The 23,807-nt window shown below is 33.5% G+C and overlaps 3 protein-coding genes across 3 annotated transcripts; 1 reads left to right on the top strand and 2 right to left on the bottom strand.

The window, feature by feature from the left end:
- Positions 1 to 1,094: 1,094 nt before the first annotated feature.
- LOC111691788 (sporozoite surface protein 2-like) lies at positions 1,095 to 2,689 on the bottom strand. Its single transcript, XM_023455135.1, has 2 exons — positions 2,594 to 2,689; positions 1,095 to 2,435 (listed from the first exon to the last, which is right to left on the bottom strand). The coding sequence occupies exons 1-2, from the start codon at positions 2,642 to 2,644 to the stop codon at positions 1,164 to 1,166; spliced, it is 1,323 nt and encodes a 440-aa protein (XP_023310903.1). The 5' UTR covers positions 2,645 to 2,689; the 3' UTR covers positions 1,095 to 1,163.
- A 5,146-nt stretch (positions 2,690 to 7,835) lies between these two features.
- LOC111691796 (P17/29C-like protein DDB_G0287399) lies at positions 7,836 to 10,757 on the top strand (the record flags this gene model as incomplete). The annotated part of the gene is made up of 2 exons (XM_023455149.1): positions 7,836 to 7,959; positions 10,168 to 10,757. Coding segments are annotated over exons 1-2 (714 nt in total), but the record flags the coding sequence as incomplete, so codon positions are not given.
- A 4-nt stretch (positions 10,758 to 10,761) lies between these two features.
- LOC108909816 (sporozoite surface protein 2-like) lies at positions 10,762 to 19,857 on the bottom strand. The gene is made up of 4 exons (XM_023455148.1): positions 19,762 to 19,857; positions 18,597 to 19,603; positions 10,850 to 10,880; positions 10,762 to 10,806 (listed from the first exon to the last, which is right to left on the bottom strand). The coding sequence occupies exons 1-4, from the start codon at positions 19,810 to 19,812 to the stop codon at positions 10,762 to 10,764; spliced, it is 1,134 nt and encodes a 377-aa protein (XP_023310916.1). The 5' UTR covers positions 19,813 to 19,857.
- Between the last annotated feature and the right edge of the window lie 3,950 nt (positions 19,858 to 23,807).

Below are 23,807 nucleotides of genomic sequence, written 5' to 3'. Positions count from 1 at the left end.
CTATATTTTTAGGTTGTTTTCAATAGGTTGGCGAAAAATGGTTACAGAGCAATATCTAAAAAAGAACAAATCGAAGCTTGAGGTTTCTAGTTTCAGGAAAATGTTTATTGTTGAAAACGATTTAAGAAATCCATCTGAAAGAGGGGGGGTCTCTACAAGACTTAAAAAAGGTTCAAAATTGCGTATTTAAAGACTTTCGCTAAACTTGAGGTAACATGAGAAATAATGTATAGACTATGGATATTTTCGGTTATTATTAACCTCAAATTATCCTAAAGATACCATCAATAGTTCAAACTGCTGCGATTTTTCTTTCATTTTAATCTGGATGATCGAAATTGTCACTTCTGCCAAAAATCAATTAAAGAATAAATTTTGCGTCTATTATTCATTTTTTTAAATTGATTTTATTTCGCTGAAATCAATATCTTTTTTTCATAAAAAATGTTAAATATCGTAGGAATCAAAAAAATACTTTTTTTCTGAAATTGTTTGGAAATGTGAACTATTTCGGACCAATTTCAGATCCCTAAATACCGTATTCTAGTATTTTCAGCTAACAGTACGTGGAACAAACTTTTTTTTTTTAATTAAAGCTCATGAAGCTCTTTTTTTTTAAGAAAAAGGATCATAAAAACTACTTTGCCCCTTTTTTTAACTGGGAAACGATGCATTTAGAAAGTTACGTTTATTAGAATTTTCAGTAATTTTTTTTGTTATCCACTCTCACCATTTTGTAACATGTAACAACGTTTGTAACAAACTTTACGGAACACTCTGTATATGGGCAGCAGCCATAGTGTATTTATTTAAAAAAGGTATTTTGAATAGATTCTATGACAAAAATGGATTTCAGGTTATTATTGTACAAAATCAATAACGAATAGAAAAAGTAAAACACCTGTGGATTCTATGAAAAAAAAAAACCTTAAGGGATCAGTTCTTATGAATACTAGGTATTTGTCTATACGATAAATATCGTTAATAACAATAAAGTTCTAAGTGTATTCAGTCATACATATGTGAAACAAAAATTGAATGATGATTCTAACAAATGTTTCATAAAGCAGGTGGATAGGTAATAAAATAAAGTATGTGTTAAATAGCATGTGTTTATTTGTTATTTAATATTAGGTTGAAATGAATAATATGAATTTAATAAATTAATATGGTTCTGGGTGTTCTGGATCTTCAGGAGCCCTGGGATCTTCGGGATCTTCTGGAGCTCTGGGATCTTCTGGGTCTTCAGGAGCTCTGGGATCTTCAGGAGCCTCAGGAGCCCTGGGGTCTTCTGGATCTTCTGGAGCCCTGGGATCTTCTGGGTCTTCAGGAGCTCTGGGATCTTCTGGGTCTTCAGGAGCCCTGGGATCTTCTGGGTCTTCAGGAGCCCTGGGGTCTTCAGGATCTTCTGGAGCTCGGGGATCTTCTGGATCCTCAGGAGCCCTAGGATCTTCTGGATCTTCAGGGGCCCTAGGGTCTTCAGGGTCTTCTGGAGCCCTAGGATCCTCAGGATCTTCAGGAGCCCTTGGATCTTCTGGTAAATCAGCAGCTCTGGGCTCACCTGGAGCTCTAGGGTCTTCTGGGTCTTCTGGGTCTTCAGGAGCTCTAGGATCTTCTGGGTCTTCTGGAGCCCTAGGATCTTCTGGATCTTCGGGATCTTCTGGAGCTCTAGGATCTTCTGGATCTTCTGGCGCCCTTGGATCCTCTGGATCTTCAGGTGCCCTAGGATCTTCTGGATCTTCTGGAGTTCTAGGATCTTCTGGATCTTCTGGAGCTCTGGGATCTTCTGGATCTTCAGGAGCCCTTGGGTCTTCTGGGTCTTCTGGGGCTCTGGGATCTTCTGGATCTTCGGGGGCCCTGGGATCTTCAGGGTCTTCAGGAGCCCTGGGGTCTTCAGGATCCTCTGGATCTTCAGGAGCCCTAGGGTCTTCTGGTATGTCAGCAGCTCTGGGTTCGCCTGGAGCTCTAGGGTCTTCTGGGTCTTCTGGGGCTTTGGGATCTTCTGGATCTTCAGGAGCTCTGGGGTCTTCGGGATCTTCCGGAGCTCTAGGATCCTCTGGATCTTCAGGGGCTCTAGGATCTTCTGGATCTTCAGGAGCCCTGGGGTCTTCTGGGTCTTCAGGAGCCCTGGGGTCTTCTGGATCTTCAGGGGCCCTGGGATCTTCTGGATCTTCGGGAGCTCTAGGATCTTCGGGATCTTCAGGAGCCCTAGGATCTTCTGGGTCTTCTGGAGCTCTAGGATCTTCTGGATCTTCAGGAGCCCTTGGGTCTTCTGGGTCTTCTGGAGCTCTAGGATCTTCTGGATCTTCGGGAGCTCTTGGATCTTCTGGTTGTTCTAGTTCTTCAGATTTAATTTGAATGTCGATTTCCAGCACATTATCATGCGATGACGATTTCACCTTATGAATGTCGATAGCATGCCCCTCTACGTTGACCTGTAAAGGAATTTTACAATTACATTTATTATATATTCTGATGTAAAGCCAAAATTACTTCAAATTTTTTGTTTGCATTATAAAATTACAACTAACGTTTGCAATTTATTTAAAATAATTTAGTATATTTTATAAAAAAGAAATATAGTTCTACTTACAGATAGAGCCAACACAAGGGCAAGAGCAGCCAGACAGGCGATAGTCTTCATCTTTGCTGTAGCTTTAGATCTAAGACTAGATTGATCGTCTGTGGACTTTCTTTCGTATTTATATGAAATCGAATAATTTTATCTCGAGTATTTTGCTAAGCATTTTGATTCGTATCTCAATAGCACCAGGTGGTTAAATGACAATTAAATAACAATTTAAACTATTTGAATAATTTGAAGTATTTGGAACATCAGCAGCTGTTTTTTTTATATTTACATATTTATTTTTGTTCAATATAATAGAAGTTAACATGCTAAATGGTATATCGAGTGATAAGTCTCAATCACTTTCGTGAAAGGTGAGATATAAGTTTTGTGGTACATATAAATCGAAAAATACTGATCAAATTTCCAAAATGAAATCCAAACCATCGCGACCGTCTTCCACGATATAAAATTTATATGAAAAGCTTTATTAAAATCACGAAGAAATGTATTTACAATAATGCGCTATTTATGCATATCTCAATTCAAAAGTTTATATGAAATATGAATAATACAATGAACTGAGAATTTTTATACAGGGTGAGCAGGAAGAATGGCACCAAACTCCAGAAATGGATTCTGCAAGTCAGAATAATAAGAAAACAGTCAAATGTTATGCGATTTTCATTTATTTTAAAGTTATGCTGCAAATACCAACTTTAAAAAATTGGAATCAGAGTATGTGATGCTCCAAGTTCAAAAATAGTATATTTGTCATAGTGTTATTTGTTGCAATAGTTTAACATTTGATTACATATTTGGCGCAAATTTGAAACTAAAAAAAGTGTTTAGTAAATAAAATAATTATAATTTAAACAAAGAATACAACATTAAACATTTAATTATTTCTTAGTATTTATATTAAAATGAAAAATTGCATTGCGAAATTGAATCGCATTACCAAAACCAATACAAGGAGGTTCATTTTCTTTGTGAGAAAGCAGTAGAAGAGGTAGCATTAACAGTAACCGTAAAAGTAGTAGTAGAGGCAGTACCAGCACCGCTGTCATTCTCCATTTTCTTCACAATTCTCATTATCTGTTGAAGAAAATCTTCGATATATCCTTCAGCTGCTTAGTCACTTTGCCAACCCCCAAAACCCTTCAAAGCAGTGAGATCTGCATCACAATCTTCCAAGAAAGTAGCTGCTGATCTGCGAAATGAGTGACCAGTACATGTTTCTGCATTTTCTAGTTTCAGAAACCTGTCAATATTTTTAGATATTTTTCGAAAGTGTCAATAAACTCACAAATTGAACGGCATGTTTGCCTTGTCGATACTTGGGAAACATGGCTGCTTGTGAGTTTTTGTGAGTGGAAGATGAACCAGGAGGATTATACTTTTTTCTTCTATATGCTCCATGCACATCTCCATTATTTCGTCATATCTGCGCCCACCAGTAACAGCAAAAATAGCAATCGCCTAAACATAAAGGAATTATTTAATAAAACAGCTTTGAAAAGTACAAAAACGTACCTGCATCGATAAAAAGCTACAAGAAATTGACTGCTTTAAACATTTTCTGATCTTGTCTTGCCTTTAGGAACCAGTGTGTCATTTTAAGTAGAGACATATCTTTAACCTTAGGGGTGAAAATGCACCCCTTTCAGTTTTTTAATTGTAGCTCGAAAACGAAGCAAAATTTCGCTATAGTTCATAGGAAAAATTATTTAGAGAATTGAATTTTCCATGGAAATAGCTTATTTAAAAAATTTAAAAGGAAAATTTTATGCAAAAAAATCGTTAATAAACAATTTTAAAGAAAGCAAAAAATAAGATTTTTTAATTTTTTTTTTACTTTTTTAATGAAATAGTTTAGTAAAAACTTGAGAATTTAAGTACAATAAAGTTTATTAATGTGTATACAGTGTGTTCACGGATGGAGATGACAAGAAGAGAAACTCTTTTGTTTTTGACTTTATCGAAAAATGTCACTCTTTATAAAAAGTTTCGCCCCTCCAAAAAATGAAACTGTCATACAAACATCTTAGATTAGATAAGTATACAGGGTGCTCATAAATTAAAAAAACACAATAATACTCAAGAGAGAAGTATCATTATTTATTATTTTACACAACATTTTTATAAAGCAACTCTGTTTATAACCTCAAATAATGACCTAATACAAATTTTAAAATCATAATTTCAATTTTTTAGGTGAGAAGTAGCTATACATATAGAGTAAAAGTCAGAATTGAAATTTTGATTTTAAAATTTGTATTAGGACATTATTTGACGTTATAAACAGATTTGTTTTATAAAAATGTTGTGTAAAATAATAAATAATGATACTTCTTTCTTGAGTATTTTCGTGTTATTTTAATTTATGAGTACCCTGTATATCTAATCTAAAGTATTTGTATGACAGTTCCATTTTTTCGAGGGGCTGAACATTTTATAAAGTGTGACATTTTTCGATAAAGTCAAAAATCTTATTTTTTGTTTTCTTTAGAATTGTTTATTAACGATTTTTTGGATTAAATTTTTCTTTTACATTTTTTAAATAAGCCACTTCCATGAGAAATCCAATTCTCTACAAAATTTTTCCTATGAACCATACCGAAATTTTGCTTCGTTTTCGTGCTATATTTAAAAAACTGCAAAAGTGCATTTTCACACCTATCTTCAATTTCAACCCGCGGTATTTTCATTTTTAATGACCCTTCGAACAAGTCATGTGATGAAAATCCTTGAACGTCTTATTTCCTTCCTTTTCTGCAAAAAAATGAGAATTAAAACGTATGAGAGTAAACGCGACGAAAATCGAAAAATTGGCTAAGTTTGAGCGACCATATATCAATTTTCATCTAAAAAAATTTTACAGCCTCTTGTTCTGAAGGAAATTTTATCTACTTTTTTTCCTATGAAGCAATACCTATACTTATCTTTACTCAAATAAACTGGAGGCAAAAAAGTAAGAAAAAAATCAGGAAATCGATTTTTTTGCTTATTTTCAAATTGTTTATTAACGATTTTTTTGCATTAAATTTTCCTTTTAAATTTTTTAAATAATTTTTCCTCGGTTGCGCCTCGTCTTTTATATACCAGCCGCGGCATTAAATCTTGTACTTTTCTGCCTAGTTAAAACAAATAATTATTATAGTTGGTATGACATTTAATCCGTATTGTCTGTTAATAAAAGATTCTTGTAATAATTTCTAGTTTTGAACTGATTTATATTTAGAGTATTGTAGATGATCATAATGCGATAGGGCGTTTTTTCTCATTATTAATGCGTAGGTACCTCGAAATAAGATGAATATACAAAGTACTTAAGTGGTTGTTAAAATAACATATTTTATGAAATGCGTCGTAGAATTGTTTACTTAGTACGGTTATCACTGTTGGAAATTTACTTTTTATAGTCCTTATTTTTCTAATTCGCGATTAAATATAGTATAAAGGAATGTATTTTTGATTGTTTGAAAAAATTATGAAGATAAACATGTCTCCCGTGCTTGCTTTTTAATTTTATTTGGGTACTCGAGATAAGATTTCTTCTATGCACAAAAATAAATGCGTAGTTCGAAATTCCAAATATTAAATATACGAGGGTGGTCTGAAAAGTTTCCGACTTAACAAAGATACAAGACATTTTTTCAGAATTTTATTTTTTATTTTTCAACGTAGTCTCCTTGTAACTCTACACACTTCTCCCAGCGATGCTCCCATCTCTGTAACCCGTCCAAATAGTACTTGGCGTTTTTCTCTGCAAAATAATTGTTCACGAAGGTGATTGCCTCTTCATTTGACGAAAATCTCTGTCCTCCGAGCGCAATTTTTAGATGAGGAAACAAAAAGAAGTCGCTTGGGGCTAGATCTGGTCAGTAAGGCGGATGGTCAAGCAGTTCAAACCGTAATTCGTGGATTTTCGCCATGGCAACCGCTGAGGTATGAGACGATGCGTTGTCTTGGTGAAACAGGATTTTCTTTTTCTGCGAATGTAGCTGTTTTTCCGCAAGTTCTGCCTTCAGCTTGTCAAGTAATGATGCGTAGAATGCTCCTGTGATGGTTTTTTCCTTTTTGAAAATAATCGATTAAAACAACCCATGACTATCCCAAAAAACAGTCGCCATCACTTTCCTAGCCGAAAAAACAGTTTTTGCTTTTTTTGGAGTCGGTTCCCCCTTTGCAGTCCACTGTTTGGACTGTATTTTTGTTTCGGGCGTATAATGGTGTATCCAAGTTTCATCTACAGTAATTAATCGGCGCCAAAACTCGGATTTATTGCGCCTAAATGTTCGAACACGTTTTTGGTCTAACGTGAGCAAACGCGGCACCCAACGCGCGGACAGCTTTCTCATGTTTAAATGTTGATTTAATATGTGACAAACACGTTCTTTTGACATGTTCATAACCTTTGCTATATCTCTCACTTTAATTCATTTATACTTAACATAATTTGTATATCATGAATGCCAGATCAACTTTGCAGTGTTGCCAATGTCACGCATAACTTTCAAATTCCAATTTTATCATGTATGATGGAAGAACGTTTTTTATATGAATTAGACATTTGAAATATCGCTATAAAAGTGTTTAATCCCCCACTATTTTAGCTAAAAAATGATGCTGTTTAGGAATTACTACGAAAATTATACAAGAGGAAAATATTCCTTGATTTACCAAACCTATCAGCTTAAAACTGACTATTTTTAAGTTGGTACTACAAAAATTTATTACTTTAGCTATTAATGTTACGGACAATTCTTCACTCGATTCAGTGCTTCGAAAATCATTCTGTCACTGAGAAGTGTTTAATTTAGCACCTTAAGTTTAATATTCGCTGTTTGTGTAGTGCAGTCTATTTTTTAAATTAATTATTTAATTTGCGATAGTTAGAGGCTATACCTTTGCTATAAAAATTAGTCAAGTGTTGGCTTTTGTTGTGTATATGTGGATGGGAAGATTATGACAACTATATAGCCTGACAACTTTGTCAAATTTATTTTTTGGGTAATTGGACAAATTTTCCTGTAAACATTGCAGTTTTAGATTAAAATTTGGTTGTCTGTGTAAAGTTAGAAGTCTGAACTTAGACAATGTGATTATGGATTTTTCGAAAGTCGAAAATTTTTCCATCTTTGGCTCTTGTCGGCAATCTCGGGGGTAGATCGTTGTTCAAAGGAAAGGAGGACTCTCGGAGTGGTATTTGTCGTCCGGTTGGCTCGAGAGTCGAATTTTGGAAACATCGGCGATTTTGGCGATGTCAGAAACATGCCTACCGACATCCGAATGTAGCGGTCTCCGAAGCGATTGCATATTGATCGCGTTGGAGGGTATTGGAAACATAGGCGAATTTGATTCCACATTCCACGATATTATGAAACGTATTTTCTGATCAATTACTCAAGAAACACTGAAGATATGTATATTATATTATTAATATTATTTGGTATAGTGCATAGTATAGTTACTTTAAAAAGTCTTGTTGCGTAAGAACTATATTTTAATTATTTAAGGACTTCATGTTCGTTTCAAACTCTTCTACAAGGAATGGAACCAAAATTCTTCAATTTTTGTTGTGAAATGTAAAATTTAACTTCTAGCGATCGAACAAATTTCGCATTCGCGACTTTTAAGATTTATTGAATCTTGAGAGCTTTGTTCTCTTCAGGGTTTTCTGGACCTTTAGGATCTCTGGGGTCTAGAGTTCAAGAATTTATATTATCTCCTGGAGCTTTGGAAACTTCAGTACAATCAGAAACCCTGAGCCTCTGGTCTTCAGAATCTTCAGAGGCTTTGGGATGTTTAGGACCCTCTGGATTTTCAGGAGCCTTGGAAGAGATATGCAGATTTCCAACTGTCAATAATTCATTTCGGAAAAATTGTCACAACGTTGCTGTTAGGCTCTGTATAGGATGCAGGCATGATGAAATGTTTAAAGAAACACAAAAAAATAATACTCTAACTTTATCACCCTGTATTTAAATCTTGATGTTTTAAAATTTAAAAATGAAAAAAAAGGTAGAGTGATGGAACCGAAAAAAAAGTTTCTTTGGAAGACTTTTATCACTACAGAAACTTATCTCGAATTGCAATCTAAAAAATTACATTAAAAGTTAGAAATTATTGATTTATTATCATAAGATCGAGAGGCAACTTAAAGATCAAACAAATAATTTAAAAATGCAGCATAATATTACCACATAATAGCTAACTATTAATAATTTTAGATTGTGATCTGTCACATGTCGTTCTTTTGGTTAATTATGAAATATATTTTGATAGAATAGGTACCTTTACTAAACACTTTAGACATCGGACAAGACATCAGTATTAAAGACAAATTTTAAATAATTCATCTCATACAATTGACCCAATGTTAATACAATATGGAGTTCCGCAAGGCACCGTACTAGGTCTTATTCTTTTTTCTATATACACAAATGGATTGTTTTCACTACCAAGCATTGGGGATATTATAAGCTGATGATTTGCTGATGATAAACTAAATTAAAATATTTATGTACTTAGGTGTTATTATCACATTTAAGATGAGATACACATGTAAATTTAAATATCTTAAAATTATATTCAATGTCCAACATTTGAAAATATTCTATCAAACTCTGGTCGAAGGTCACTTGAAATATGTATGTATTTTTGGTTGGGGCAGTGTGACTAAAACACATTTAACTCGTTTGAAAGCACTGCAGAAAAGATTTTCTTAAATAAGTTTTAATAAATAATTCATGAATCATCTGTAGCTGGTCTAATCTGAAATATGCTTACAGAACCAGACACAAGCACAACTCTAATATACCTCCAAAAACTATTGGTAAAAAATCTTATACTTATTTAGCTCCGAAGATCAGTTAGTAATGTACCAACTGATTTTAGAATGAGTACGAGTATATATTTATTGAAAAAAGCGTTAATATATATATTTTTTATATGCCCAGAAAAACAATTCGTGATATTTTTGAGTCTTGAATCAGTTGATTGGGTAATGCATAAATACATATAATTTTATTATTGATAACAACATAATATTTTTTGTTGAACAATTGTATCTTTTAATTTACAAATTGTTTGTCTAATCTAAATAATATAATGTAAAATTGTATGTTTTACGTTAATTGTTTTAAGGTATTGATAGGTAAATATTTTTGTTTGTCCGCAGATACCTAGTTTTCTCATGTTCTTGCTCATTGTTCTTCTTTATTTAAGCTTATAGTTATTATGTTATTTAATTCCAAAACAAGTGTTATTCACTTTTTGGGTACCTATCTATTATGTTTATTTACTTGTATTTCAAGTTTATATGAAATTAACCTATAATTTATTTTTTGTGCAAATAGTAATTTTATAATTAAAAATAAATAAACATGTTAATAATAATAAATTAAATTAAAATTAGTGTATATTTATTGTTAGGTATTAAAACTATTGACTATTTCGGAATTATTGAAACGTTCAAATATTTTCAGATATCTATTGTTAGAGTAGTGTAAATTCGGTTTTTGATTAATGTTTTTATTAATGTGTATTTAAATTGAGTGATTAATATGGTTCTGGTTGCATTGGATCTTCAGGAGCCCTGGGATCTTCTGGATCTTCAGGGGCTCTGGGATCTTCGGGATCTTCTGGAGCTCTGGAATCTTCTGGATTTTCAGGGGCCCTTCTATCTTCTGGGTCTTCAGGAGTCCTGGGATCTTCTAGGTCCTCTGGAGCTCTGGGATCTTCGGGGTCTTCAGGAGCTCTGGGATCTTCTGGGTCCTCTGGAGCCCTGGGATCTTCAGGAGCTCTGGGATCTTCTGGGTCTTCTGGAGCCCTGGGGTCTTCTGGGTCCTCTGGAGCCCTTGGGTCTTCTGGATCTTCAGTAGCTCTGGGATCTTTTGGGTCTTCTGGAGCTCTACGATCTTCTGGTTCGTCAGCTGCTGGTTGTGGGTCTTCGGGATCTTCAGGAGCTCTGGGGTCTTCTGGGTCTTCTGGGTCTTCTGGAGCTATGGGGTCTTCAGGATCCTCAGGAGCTCTTGAATCTTCTGGGTCTTCAGGGGCTCTGGGATCTTCTGGATCTTCGGGAGCTCTAGGATCTTCTGGATCTTCGGGAGCTCTGGGGTCATCTGGATCTTCAGGAGCCCTTGGATCTTCTGGGTCTTCGGAAGCCCTAGGATCTTCAGGATTTTCTAGAGCCCTGGGGTCTTCTGGATCTTCAGGAGCTCTTGGATCCTCTGGATCTTCAGGAGCTCTGGGATCTTCAGGATCTGCAGGAACCCTGGGATCTTCAGGAGCTCTGGGATCTTCTGGTGGCTCTGGTTATTCTAATGCTTCAGCTTTAATTTGAATGTCGATTTCCAGTACATTATCGTGTAGTGAGGATTTCACCTTATCAATATCGATAGCATGCCCCCCTACGTTGGCCTGAAAAAATATTTTATAATTATGCTGTTGCGCTTTAATACATTAATTGCTTCCTTTTTTGGTAGTTTGCATAAATTAAAAATGAAAATTATGAAAATTTATGAATTTCAGTGTGTATATTAGAATAATTTTATGACTGATCTGGTCATATACAAGGAAATAAAAGGCACATATTAAAGATGTAAAACAAATCTCAATAACAATTACTTAGTCTTTTCGTAATAAAATACTATTACACTTACAGAGAAGGCGAATACAAGGGCTAGGGCAGCAAGGCAGGCGATAGTCTTCATATATTCGCTTCAGCTGTAGGTCTAAGACTGTATTGGTAGTGATTTGGTCGAGTATTTATACGAACTGAAATAATATCGTCTCAAGTACTTTCTTCACTGAACAACGGTGTACGTCGTAGGGAAGACAAAGTATTGTTGACTGTTATATTTAAGATGCCGCAAAAGGAATTTCTATTATCTCAGTAATGTGTCAGGAATTTGGAATCCTCTTTTAATTATTTTGTCTAATGTCTGATTTATATTTGTGTTATATTATTAGCGCCAAGTGAGTAAATAATGTTACAAAAAGTCTGCGCGGGTTGTACATATTGACAGCGGGTATATTTACAGAATTATAAATTAAAATTACATTGTAAACATTTTAATGGGAGCTGAGAAAGCGATCGTTATTAAACAATTTTCCGAGTTGACCTTTTATATGAAGTGACAATCCGTAGGTCACCATACAAAAAAAAATCAAGTCTCCAGCAAAGATAAACTATAAAAATTTTTAAGCGAAGCACCTAATGATATATTTTTAATGATGATGGTAATTTTAATGCAATAATTTCTTTCATAGTGGAGTGACAAGTAGTAGATAATTTAGTAAGTTAGTAACTTTTGGCATTGCTTGTGCATGCAGAAAATGACTGTTGGTGATATGGAGGATATTGATAGTAAACTAATAGTGGAAGTAAGTTCCAATACCAAAAGCCAACAGACCTCTAACTTTTATTATTGACATCGAATCAAGAGAGAGAAAAACATGGTTGAAATTTATAGAAATTACTACACTTTAGTTCAACAACACAACATGATCGACAGTTTATTAGTTACAGTAAAGTTATTCTGTTCAGATGCTTACTAATACCAATGGGAAAATACCAAGCGAAGCATCTTGGATTCGCAGGATTATGAGTCATAGTTGTAGACGTTATGCGTAACTTGTTTAAATTAATTTTTTGCTCTAATTTAAGTTTATTAAACTAATTTAAACAAGATTATTTAAAAGTATCCTATCAAACGAAGTCAAATATTTCTTTTTTAAATTTTCTAAAGCGATAAGATAATAATTGATGTACTCAAGATGCTTTGGAAAATTATAAACGTATTAAAACTATAATTTCGATTCAAACATCGAAAGCTTTTTAAGATTATACACGAGGCGTAGAACTTGATTTAACTAATAATCTTAGTTGCTTTTGCTTATTTATTAATTCAAGATAATGTAATACTATGATACCAGGAAAAATGGTTTACAGTAATAAGGTATTAGATCACTGATACGACATTGTTAACAGTTTTAATGGTTTCTTTATAGGCTTTTATTCCTGAAAGTCAGATCTATCATAAACTTTCAGTACTGTCAGTACCTAATTTTCCACGTATTGGTTTTGAATAATTAACCGAAGTACTCATAGATGTAACAACGGCTCTTAGGAGTTAGGAATAGAATAGAATTAGATCATAGCACCATACTTCCCACCCCTGATGAAGAATATAGGTGGACATAATCATTTTCTACGACATGGTTCCCTAAGTGTGCCAAATATGCCTAACAGGAGTCTAAATGAGGTAAATCTGCTACATGGCGCTCAACGTGTGGCCCAAATGTCCGGACAACGAAACACCAACCTTATTGAAAGCGACAATACCTATTATATACAGGCTTAGTCACTATAATCCGACAACTTATTATGAGTTTATTATTGAAATTACAAAAAATTTTATAATACAAAAGTTTTAGCTTGTTTATGAATTTTTATAATATAGTATTAGAAAAAATAATGGAAATCACTAAATTAAAGATTTTTTTTTAATGGAACACCCTATATATTAGTGTATACTTAGCTTCGTTAAATTTTCCTCTTCAAAAATATATAATATGTTACTGTTTCATTCAGGACTTTTCGACATAATTCAGTTTAAAACTATTTTTGAAAAAACAGGAGATAAATTTATGTCTGACGGATCGCGGTGGCTATGGACGAGGCACGCGGAACAAACAAATAACTTTTGACAGAAGTATATTTGTCATCATTAATTTATTTCCTATAACAAACTATTTTAACAAGGAAATAATGTTTACTGAGAACAAAAAATTTGAAGTTATCCGTTTATTTTACAAGAATAATAATAATGTGAATGCAGTGCACGCCGAGTATGTTTATATCCCGGATTTGCAATTCCATCTCGAGCTGCATTTTACGATTTTGAGCAACGCTTTAGAGAAACGAAGACAGAAACGAAGAATTATTCCAAATGAAGAATTAGAACTAACTATATTACTATATTTTCGAGGTAACCAAATATTAATTCGAGGTTTACTATGGTAAATTCAAATATTAAATTATTGAAAAATAGTCATAAGAGTCCACAGTAAATGCTTGAAGACAGTTCGAAATAAGCCAAAGTAAAAATATTATAATGTTACATAATTATAAATACCTTCCTTATAAAACTATGCCGGTCCAAAAACTCACCCAAAATCAAAAAATTCTGTTATTAGAGTACTTCAGAGAAATGCTGCGCTTAAAAAATGGCGACCTAAACTACTGTGAAAAGATTTTATGGACTGATGAAGCGTCTTTTACAACAGCTGGCATTTATAAGAGAAAAAATACTCATACCTGGGCAAATGAAAATCCTCACTGTAATAGGGAAATTCAGGGAAGTCAAGGACACACATCGTTTAATGTTTGGTGCGGTATATTGAGAACTAAAATCATTGGCCCACTATTTTATGAAGATGCTTTGACTGGGGAAAAATACCTTAATTTTCGTGAAAATCAAATAGAAAACAACAGACCTGCCGCTGATCGACTACCTATACCAATTTAATTTGGCGCCTTCTCATGGAACTAGAGCAGTACGAAATTATTTAAATAATAGGTTTGATTTGTGGATTGGTAATGGAGGAAATATTTAATGGCCTTCAAATAGCCCAGACCTTACATCCTTGGACAGTTTTCTGTGGGGTTACTTACAAAATGAGGTTTATAAGGAAACTAGTGTAAACTTAGATGAACTAAGATATAAAGTTGATCAATGTATACAAAATTTAAGTGAATTTAATTCCCATTTCATACTAAATGCAGTTCTGAAAATTAATCAGGATTATACGAAGTGCATCAATAATAATGGCGGTCACATTGAGCATCTGTGACCATTAAATGTTTTAGTTGGTGTTTACTAATTAGGTATTAAAATTCTGTTAAAGTTAAGACTTGTTAAAGTTAAGAATGATTTTTATTATTTAATTTTTCGTTCTCACTAAACATTATTTCTTTGTTAACATAGGAATGATATAGGAAATACATTAATGATGATAAATAAATTTCTGTCAAAGTCATTTGTTTGTTCCTCGTGCCTCGTCCATAGCCACTGCGATCCGTCAGACATAAATTTCTCTCCTGTTTTTCCAAAAATAGCTTTAAACTGAAATATGACGAAAAGTTCTGAATCAAACAGTAACATATTATATATTTTTGAAAAGAGAAAAATTTAACGAAGCTAAGTATGCACTAATATAGTGTTCCATTAATTTTTTTTTTCTTTAATTTAGTGATTTCCATTATTCAATTGTTTTTTAAAATATTGTATTATAAAAATTCATAAAAAAAGATGAAACGTTTGTATTAAAAACTTTTTTGTAATTTCAATAATAAACTCACAATAAGCTGTCAGATTATAGTGACTAATCCTGTACAAATGTTAAAGATGTTTTTCCTTTTTGTGTAATATTACGATAATCACTTAAATTGGCCTTATTTGTAGGTTTTATCTAAAAAATGTTGACTTTTACTAATTGACACAGTGGATTAACAAGATTTTCTAAGTGACTGGGTTTTAAGGACATTTAACGACGGAAAATACTTGAACTGCATATTTTCATTTTTTTTTCTTGGTATACTGAAATGGTAGCAATGGCAAATAAGCAATGTTGTTTCAAACTTGGCATTTGAAGGGTTCTAATCAGCAGGTGTGCCATTTCAGTCGAGCCTCTTCACAGCAAATGCATAGTCGTCATAGATAACGTGATTGTTTGAATTAATATTGTTTTCTTCCATAAATAACTGAATATTCTGATAATTTTAAGGATAACTATCTGTACGTACCATTTATTTGTGGAAAGATGTAAGTGGTAACATGCAACAACAATATCTCAAAGTTATTCTTATAACGTTCTACTTTTGTATTTTGAAAAAATGGGCTAAAATATAGAATAGATTAAAGTTGTACAAAATTTTCTTCAGATTTTAAAACTACACTTAGGAAAACAATTTAGTGTTGCATTTCAGTGAGGCAAACGTATTTTTTAACATAACACCCTGTATATTTGAACATACTTAAATTCAGTTCTTTGACCTTACAATGATACAAGGTTCAACCCTAAGTCCAGCTCTAATAATTTATTTCTAAATAAGGGCGAGTTTGTTATTGCAATTTTTATGATAATTACCAATAAATATAAGCATGTAATACTTGTATATAAAGCAAAATAAACAATTTGGACCGGTTAATAATGGGGCTAAGACTGTTTCGGAGTTCAAAATTCTAAACATGGGTGAAATTTTTCCGCCGCCTTCCTGCACTGTCGACAACTTCTTCTGGGCGTGAAGGGCATGCGTGGCAAATATCGTCTAATACGGCTAGTGACTTTTGGCGGTAATCACGGCTTCGTAGTGGCTTGGCGGGAATTCTTCCAAACATGCGTGAAAATTTTACTTCGTCGCAAGCGCTATCAGCATGACGGCACTTTAGCGGCAATTGTGGTTTTACGGGGAGAAATTCCGGAAATTTTCTAAACATGCGTGAAAATTGGATGGATTCTGGGTTTTAGACGGGAACTACGCCTTGTAGCTTTTTGAAAGATTCGTTTTGCATATTACGACACTATCTTAGTATAATTTTGCTAAACTAAATCATGAAAATCGCTGAGAATATCTTAAACGGTCTTTTGTTTTGCTGATAGAGATTTTGATAAAATTCAAGGCATTTTTTTATATGCCACTGTTTGCTTTAAAAAATGTGTACTTGTTGTACGGCACTAAAATGGAAAACTTCCAGAGAAAAATGGATTTCATTTTACTACAAGTATTTGACAGTATTCTAATCCAATCAAGCTTCACTGGTTTGCTAAATTTGCAATTTTTTTTGCAATTTAAACCAATTTACTAATTAAAAATAAATTCAGTGTCTATTGAGTTGTAGGTTTTTGTAGTACCGCCAATTTAAATTTACCAGGGCCTTATCCAGTAAGTGTTGAATTTGAAACACGAAAAAAAAAATAAGGACGCCAAAATTGTACTTGATCTAAATTGTTTATTTTTTCTCAAGAAAGTGTGTTCCATTCGCTTCTGGAGATCCCGCATGAGTAATGAATAAAATACTGTCGCATCGTCACCTCGTTTTTAATTAAAAAATAAAAAAAAATCTTGTTTTATCCAGGAAAGTCTGATCTCTATTTTCTGAATAAGTGTCTTACACAATACAGTCAGAAAAATACCTACTTTGAGGAATATCACACTTGACGTCAAAATATATTTCGAAAATGGGACTGAACTATTTAGGTGAGTAAATGTTCTTTGAAACACAATATATAAAATGTTAACTTTATTTGTTGAAACTAAAACATTTCGATATATTAGGTATGAAATAAACATTAAATAAATTAAAATTAAAGGCCCATTATCATCAGGAACTTCTTGATTGTGATTGTTTTTATATTTTAGTATGGTTCAGTACGTTCTGGGTCCTCTGGATTTTCTGGAGCTCTAGGATCTTCTGAATCTTCAAGAGCCCTAAGATTTTCTGGATCTTCAGGAGCTCTGGGGTCTTCTGGGCCCTCAGGAGTTCTGGGGTCTTCAGGATCTTCTAGAATTTTAGGATCTTCTGGATCTTCAGGAGCCCGGAGGTCTTCAGGATAGTCTGGATCTTTAGGAGTTCTGGGGTCTTCTAGTGCTCTGGGGTCTTCAGGATCTTCGGGGGCTCTGGGGTCTTCAGGATCTTCAGGAGTTCTAGAATCTTCTAGATCTTCAGGAGCCATGGGGTCTTCTGTAGCTCTACGATCTTCTGGTGCGTCAGCTGCTAACCGTGGTTCTTCAGGATCTCCTGGGGCCCTGGGGTCTTCTGGATCTTCAGGAGCTCTNCACATCTCCATTATTTCGTCATATCTGCGCCCACCAGTAACAGCAAAAATAGCAATCGTATAAACATAAAGGAATTATTTAATAAAACAGCTTTGAAAAGTACAAAAACGTACCTTCATCGATAAAAAGCCACAAGAAATTGACTGCTTTAAACATTTTCAGATATTGTGTTACCTCCAGCAACCAGTGTGTTATTCTAAGTAGAGACATATCTTTAACCTTAGTGGAGAATGGGGTACCTTAACGTCTTTAATTTGTGATCATAAAAGTGTGGGTTCTCTTTGTAGTGTACAGTTAAAGAAACATAAAACAAAGATGAGTGGTTTGTAAATAACAATCTTCAATTAAATTTAGATAAAACGCAACGAATAATATTTTCCACAAATATTTATTCAGCTGATTTGTTGGATTTGATGACTGACAATCGTTTACGCTAGTCATCTCATGTTATAGGCCATTGATTATATAAAAAAAAAACAGGGTTAAAAGGATCTATGACGTTCAAGCAATTTTATTGCTTGGATCGTTCAAATGGTCATTTTAGATAAATAACCCGCGGAATGCTATTAAATTAGAGGGTGGAAATTGGAGATAGGGGTGAAAATGCACCCCTTTCGGTTTTTTAATTGTAGTTCGAAGGTAGGTAGGAAGGTGTAGGTATTTTTCATAGGAAAAATTATTTAGAGAATTGAATTTTCCATGGAAATAGCTTATTTAAAAAATTTAAAAGGAAAATTTTATGCAAAAAAAATCGTTAATAAACAATTTTAAAGAAAGCAAAAAATAAGATTTTTTAATTTTTTTTACCTTTTTAATGAAATAGTTTAGTAAAAACTTGAGAATTTAAGTACAATAAAGTTTATTAATAATGTATACAGTGTCCCCCTAAAGTCGTGCACAAATTCATTATTAGGTAAACAAAAGACATTATTAAAAATTTCCGAAATAGGTCGATTTTTGAATTTAATTTACTATTTTTTCAAATAATAATTTTTTTTTAAATGGAACACCCCACTTTTTTTCCAATTTTCGGATTGCCCTAACTGAGCTGATTCCAAAAATATACACAAGTTGCTTCTAATTGTTGCAGGGAGGACAACAATACCCAAATTATTTACAAATACTAAATTTACTTACAAATAAATAAACGTACTAAAAATTGAATCAAATCACCANGGATCCTCAGGAGCCCTAGGATCTTCTGGATCTTCAGGGGCCCTAGGGTCTTCAGGGTCTTCTGGAGCCCTAGGATCCTCAGGATCTTCAGGAGCCCTTGGATCTTCTGGTAAATCAGCAGCTCTGGGCTCACCTGGAGCTCTAGGGTCTTCTGGGTCTTCTGGGTCTTCAGGAGCTCTAGGATCTTCTGGGTCTTCTGGAGCCCTAGGATCTTCTGGATCTTCGGGATCTTCTGGAGCTCTAGGATCTTCTGGATCTTCTGGCGCCCTTGGATCCTCTGGATCTTCAGGTGCCCTAGGATCTTCTGGATCTTCTGGAGTTCTAGGATCTTCTGGATCTTCTGGAGCTCTGGGATCTTCTGGATCTTCAGGAGCCCTTGGGTCTTCTGGGTCTTCTGGGGCTCTGGGATCTTCTGGATCTTCGGGGGCCCTGGGATCTTCAGGGTCTTCTGGAGCCCTGGGGTCTTCAGGATCCTCTGGATCTTCAGGAGCCCTAGGGTCTTCTGGTATGTCAGCAGCTCTGGGTTCGCCTGGAGCTCTAGGGTCTTCTGGGTCTTCTGGGGCTTTGGGATCTTCTGGATCTTCAGGAGCTCTGGGGTCTTCGGGATCTTCCGGAGCTCTAGGATCCTCTGGATCTTCAGGGGCTCTAGGATCTTCTGGATTTTCAGGAGCCCTGGGGTCTTCTGGGTCTTCAGGAGCCCTGGGGTCTTCTGGATCTTCAGGGGCCCTGGGATCTTCTGGATCTTCGGGAGCTCTAGGATCTTCGGGATCTTCAGGAGCCCTAGGATCTTCTGGGTCTTCTGGAGCTCTAGGATCTTCTGGATCTTCAGGAGCCCTTGGGTCTTCTGGGTCTTCTGGAGCTCTAGGATCTTCTGGATCTTCGGGAGCTCTTGGATCTTCTGGTTGTTCTAGTTCTTCAGATTTAATTTGAATGTCGATTTCCAGCACATTATCATGCGATGACGATTTCACCTTATGAATGTCGATAGCATGCCCCTCTACGTTGACCTGTAAAGGAATTTTACAATTACATTTATTATATATTCTGATGTAAAGCCAAAATTACTTCAAATTTTTTGTTTGCATTATAAAATTACAACTAACGTTTGCAATTTATTTAAAATAATTTAGTATATTTTATAAAAAAGAAATATAGTTCTACTTACAGATAGAGCCAACACAAGGGCAAGAGCAGCCAGACAGGCGATAGTCTTCATCTTTGCTGTAGCTTTAGATCTAAGACTAGATTGATCGTCTGTGGACTTTCTTTCGTATTTATATGAAATCGAATAATTTTATCTCGAGTATTTTGCTAAGTATTTTGATTCTTATCTCAATAGCACCAGGTGGTTAAATGACAATTAAATAACAATTTAAACTATTTGAATAATTTGAAGTATTTGGAACATCAGCAGCTGTTTTTTTTATATTTACATATTTATTTTTGTTCAATATAATAGAAGTTAACATGCTAAATGGTATATCGAGTGATAAGTCTCAATCACTTTCGTGAAAGGTGAGATATAAGTTTTGTGGTACATATAAATCGAAAAATACTGATCAAATTTCCAAAATGAAATCCAAACCATCGCGACCGTCTTCCACGATATAAAATTTATATGAAAAGCTTTATTAAAATCACGAAGAAATGTATTTACAATAATGCGCTATTTATGCATATCTCAATTCAAAAGTTTATATGAAATATGAATAATACAATGAACTGAGAATTTTTATACAGGGTGAGCAGGAAGAATGGCACCAAACTCCAGAAATGGATTCTGCAAGTCAGAATAATAAGAAAACAGTCAAATGTTATGCGATTTTCATTTATTTTAAAGTTATGCTGCAAATACCAACTTTAAAAAATTGGAATCAGAGTATGTGATGCTCCAAGTTCAAAAATAGTATATTTGTCATAGTGTTATTTGTTGCAATAGTTTAACATTTGATTACATATTTGGCGCAAATTTGAAACTAAAAAAAGTGTTTAGTAAATAAAATAATTATAATTTAAACAAAGAATACAACATTAAACATTTAATTATTTCTTAGTATTTATATTAAAATGAAAAATTGCATTGCGAAATTGAATCGCATTACCAAAACCAATACAAGGAGGTTCATTTTCTTTGTGAGAAAGCAGTAGAAGAGGTAGCATTAACAGTAACCGTAAAAGTAGTAGTAGAGGCAGTACCAGCACCGCTGTCATTCTCCATTTTCTTCACAATTCTCATTATCTGTTGAAGAAAATCTTCGATATATCCTTCAGCTGCTTAGTCACTTTGCCAACCCCCAAAACCCTTCAAAGCAGTGAGATCTGCATCACAATCTTCCAAGAAAGTAGCTGCTGATCTGCGAAATGAGTGACCAGTACATGTTTCTGCATTTTCTAGTTTCAGAAACCTGTCAATATTTTTAGATATTTTTCGAAAGTGTCAATAAACTCACAAATTGAACGGCATGTTTGCCTTGTCGATACTTGGGAAACATGGCTGCTTGTGAGTTTTTGTGAGTGGAAGATGAACCAGGAGGATTATACTTTTTTCTTCTACGAGATGCTCCATGCACATCTCCATTATTTCGTCATATCTGCGCCCACCAGTAACAGCAAAAATAGCAATCGTATAAACATAAAGGAATTATTTAATAAAACAGCTTTGAAAAGTACAAAAACGTACCTGCATCGATAAAAAGCTACAAGAAATTGACTGCTTTAAACATTTTCTGATCTTGTCTTGCCTTTAGGAACCAGTGTGTCATTTTAAGTAGAGACATATCTTTAACCTTAGGGGTGAAAATGCACCCCTTTCAGTTTTTTAATTGTAGCTCGAAAACGAAGCAAAATTTCGCTATAGTTCATAGGAAAAATTATTTAGAGAATTGAATTTTCCATGGAAATAGCTTATTTAAAAAATTTAAAAGGAAAATTTTATGCAAAAAAATCGTTAATAAACAATTTTAAAGAAAGCAAAAAATAAGATTTTTTAATTTTTTTTTTACTTTTTTAATGAAATAGTTTAGTAAAAACTTGAGAATTTAAGTACAATAAAGTTTATTAATGTGTATACAGTGTGTTCACGGATGGAGATGACAAGAAGAGAAACTCTTTTGTTTTTGACTTTATCGAAAAATGTCACTCTTTATAAAAAGTTTCGCCCCTCCAAAAAATGAAACTGTCATACAAACATCTTAGATTAGATAAGTATACAGGGTGCTCATAAATTAAAAAAACACAATAATACTCAAGAGAGAAGTATCATTATTTATTATTTTACACAACATTTTTATAAAGCAACTCTGTTTATAACCTCAAATAATGACCTAATACAAATTTTAAAATCATAATTTCAATTTTTTAGGTGAGAAGTAGCTATACATATAGAGTAAAAGTCAGAATTGAAATTTTGATTTTAAAATTTGTATTAGGACATTATTTGACGTTATAAACAGATTTGTTTTATAAAAATGTTGTGTAAAATAATAAATAATGATACTTCTTTCTTGAGTATTTTCGTGTTATTTTAATTTATGAGTACCCTGTATATCTAATCTAAAGTATTTGTATGACAGTTCCATTTTTTCGAGGGGCTGAACATTTTATAAAGTGTGACATTTTTCGATAAAGTCAAAAATCTTATTTTTTGTTTTCTTTAGAATTGTTTATTAACGATTTTTTGGATTAAATTTTTCTTTTACATTTTTTAAATAAGCCACTTCCATGAGAAATCCAATTCTCTACAAAATTTTTCCTATGAACCATACCGAAATTTTGCTTCGTTTTCGTGCTATATTTAAAAAACTGCAAAAGTGCATTTTCACACCTATCTTCAATTTCAACCCGCGGTATTTTCATTTTTAATGACCCTTCGAACAAGTCATGTGATGAAAATCCTTGAACGTCTTATTTCCTTCCTTTTCTGCAAAAAAATGAGAATTAAAACGTATGAGAGTAAACGCGACGAAAATCGAAAAATTGGCTAAGTTTGAGCGACCATATATCAATTTTCATCTAAAAAAATTTTACAGCCTCTTGTTCTGAAGGAAATTTTATCTACTTTTTTTCCTATGAAGCAATACCTATACTTATCTTTACTCAAATAAACTGGAGGCAAAAAAGTAAGAAAAAAATCAGGAAATCGATTTTTTTGCTTATTTTCAAATTGTTTATTAACGATTTTTTTGCATTAAATTTTCCTTTTAAATTTTTTAAATAATTTTTCCTCGGTTGCGCCTCGTCTTTTATATACCAGCCGCGGCATTAAATCTTGTACTTTTCTGCCTAGTTAAAACAAATAATTATTATAGTTGGTATGACATTTAATCCGTATTGTCTGTTAATAAAAGATTCTTGTAATAATTTCTAGTTTTGAACTGATTTATATTTAGAGTATTGTAGATGATCATAATGCGATAGGGCGTTTTTTCTCATTATTAATGCGTAGGTACCTCGAAATAAGATGAATATACAAAGTACTTAAGTGGTTGTTAAAATAACATATTTTATGAACTGCGTCGTAGAATTGTTTACTTAGTACGGTTATCACTGTTGGAAATTTACTTTTTATAGTCCTTATTTTTCTAATTCGCGATTAAATATAGTATAAAGGAATGTATTTTTGATTGTTTGAAAAAATTATGAAGATAAACATGTCTCCCGTGCTTGCTTTTTAATTTTATTTGGTACTCGAGATAACATTTCTTCTATGCACAAAAATAAATGCGTAGTTCGAAATTCCAAATATTAAATATACGAGGGTGGTCTGAAAAGTTTCCGACTTAACAAAGATACAAGACATTTTTTCAGAATTTTATTTTTTATTTTTCAACGTAGTCTCCTTGTAACTCTACACACTTCTCCCAGCGATGNGCTAAATTTGCAATTTTTTTTGCAATTTAAACCAATTTACTAATTAAAAATAAATTCAGTGTCTATTGAGTTGTAGGTTTTTGTAGTACCGCCAATTTAAATTTACCAGGGCCTTATCCAGTAAGTGTTGAATTTGAAACACGAAAAAAAAAATAAGGACGCCAAAATTGTACTTGATCTAAATTGTTTATTTTTTCTCAAGAAAGTGTGTTCCATTCGCTTCTGGAGATCCCGCATGAGTAATGAATAAAATACTGTCGCATCGTCACCTCGTTTTTAATTAAAAAATAAAAAAAAATCTTGTTTTATCCAGGAAAGTCTGATCTCTATTTTCTGAATAAG

This window comes from Anoplophora glabripennis, unplaced genomic scaffold (assembly GCF_000390285.2).
Source record: "Anoplophora glabripennis isolate ALB-LARVAE unplaced genomic scaffold, Agla_2.0 scaffold554, whole genome shotgun sequence".
Taxonomy (NCBI): domain Eukaryota; kingdom Metazoa; phylum Arthropoda; class Insecta; order Coleoptera; family Cerambycidae; genus Anoplophora; species Anoplophora glabripennis.
This window is presented reverse-complemented; position numbering and strand designations above follow the sequence as displayed.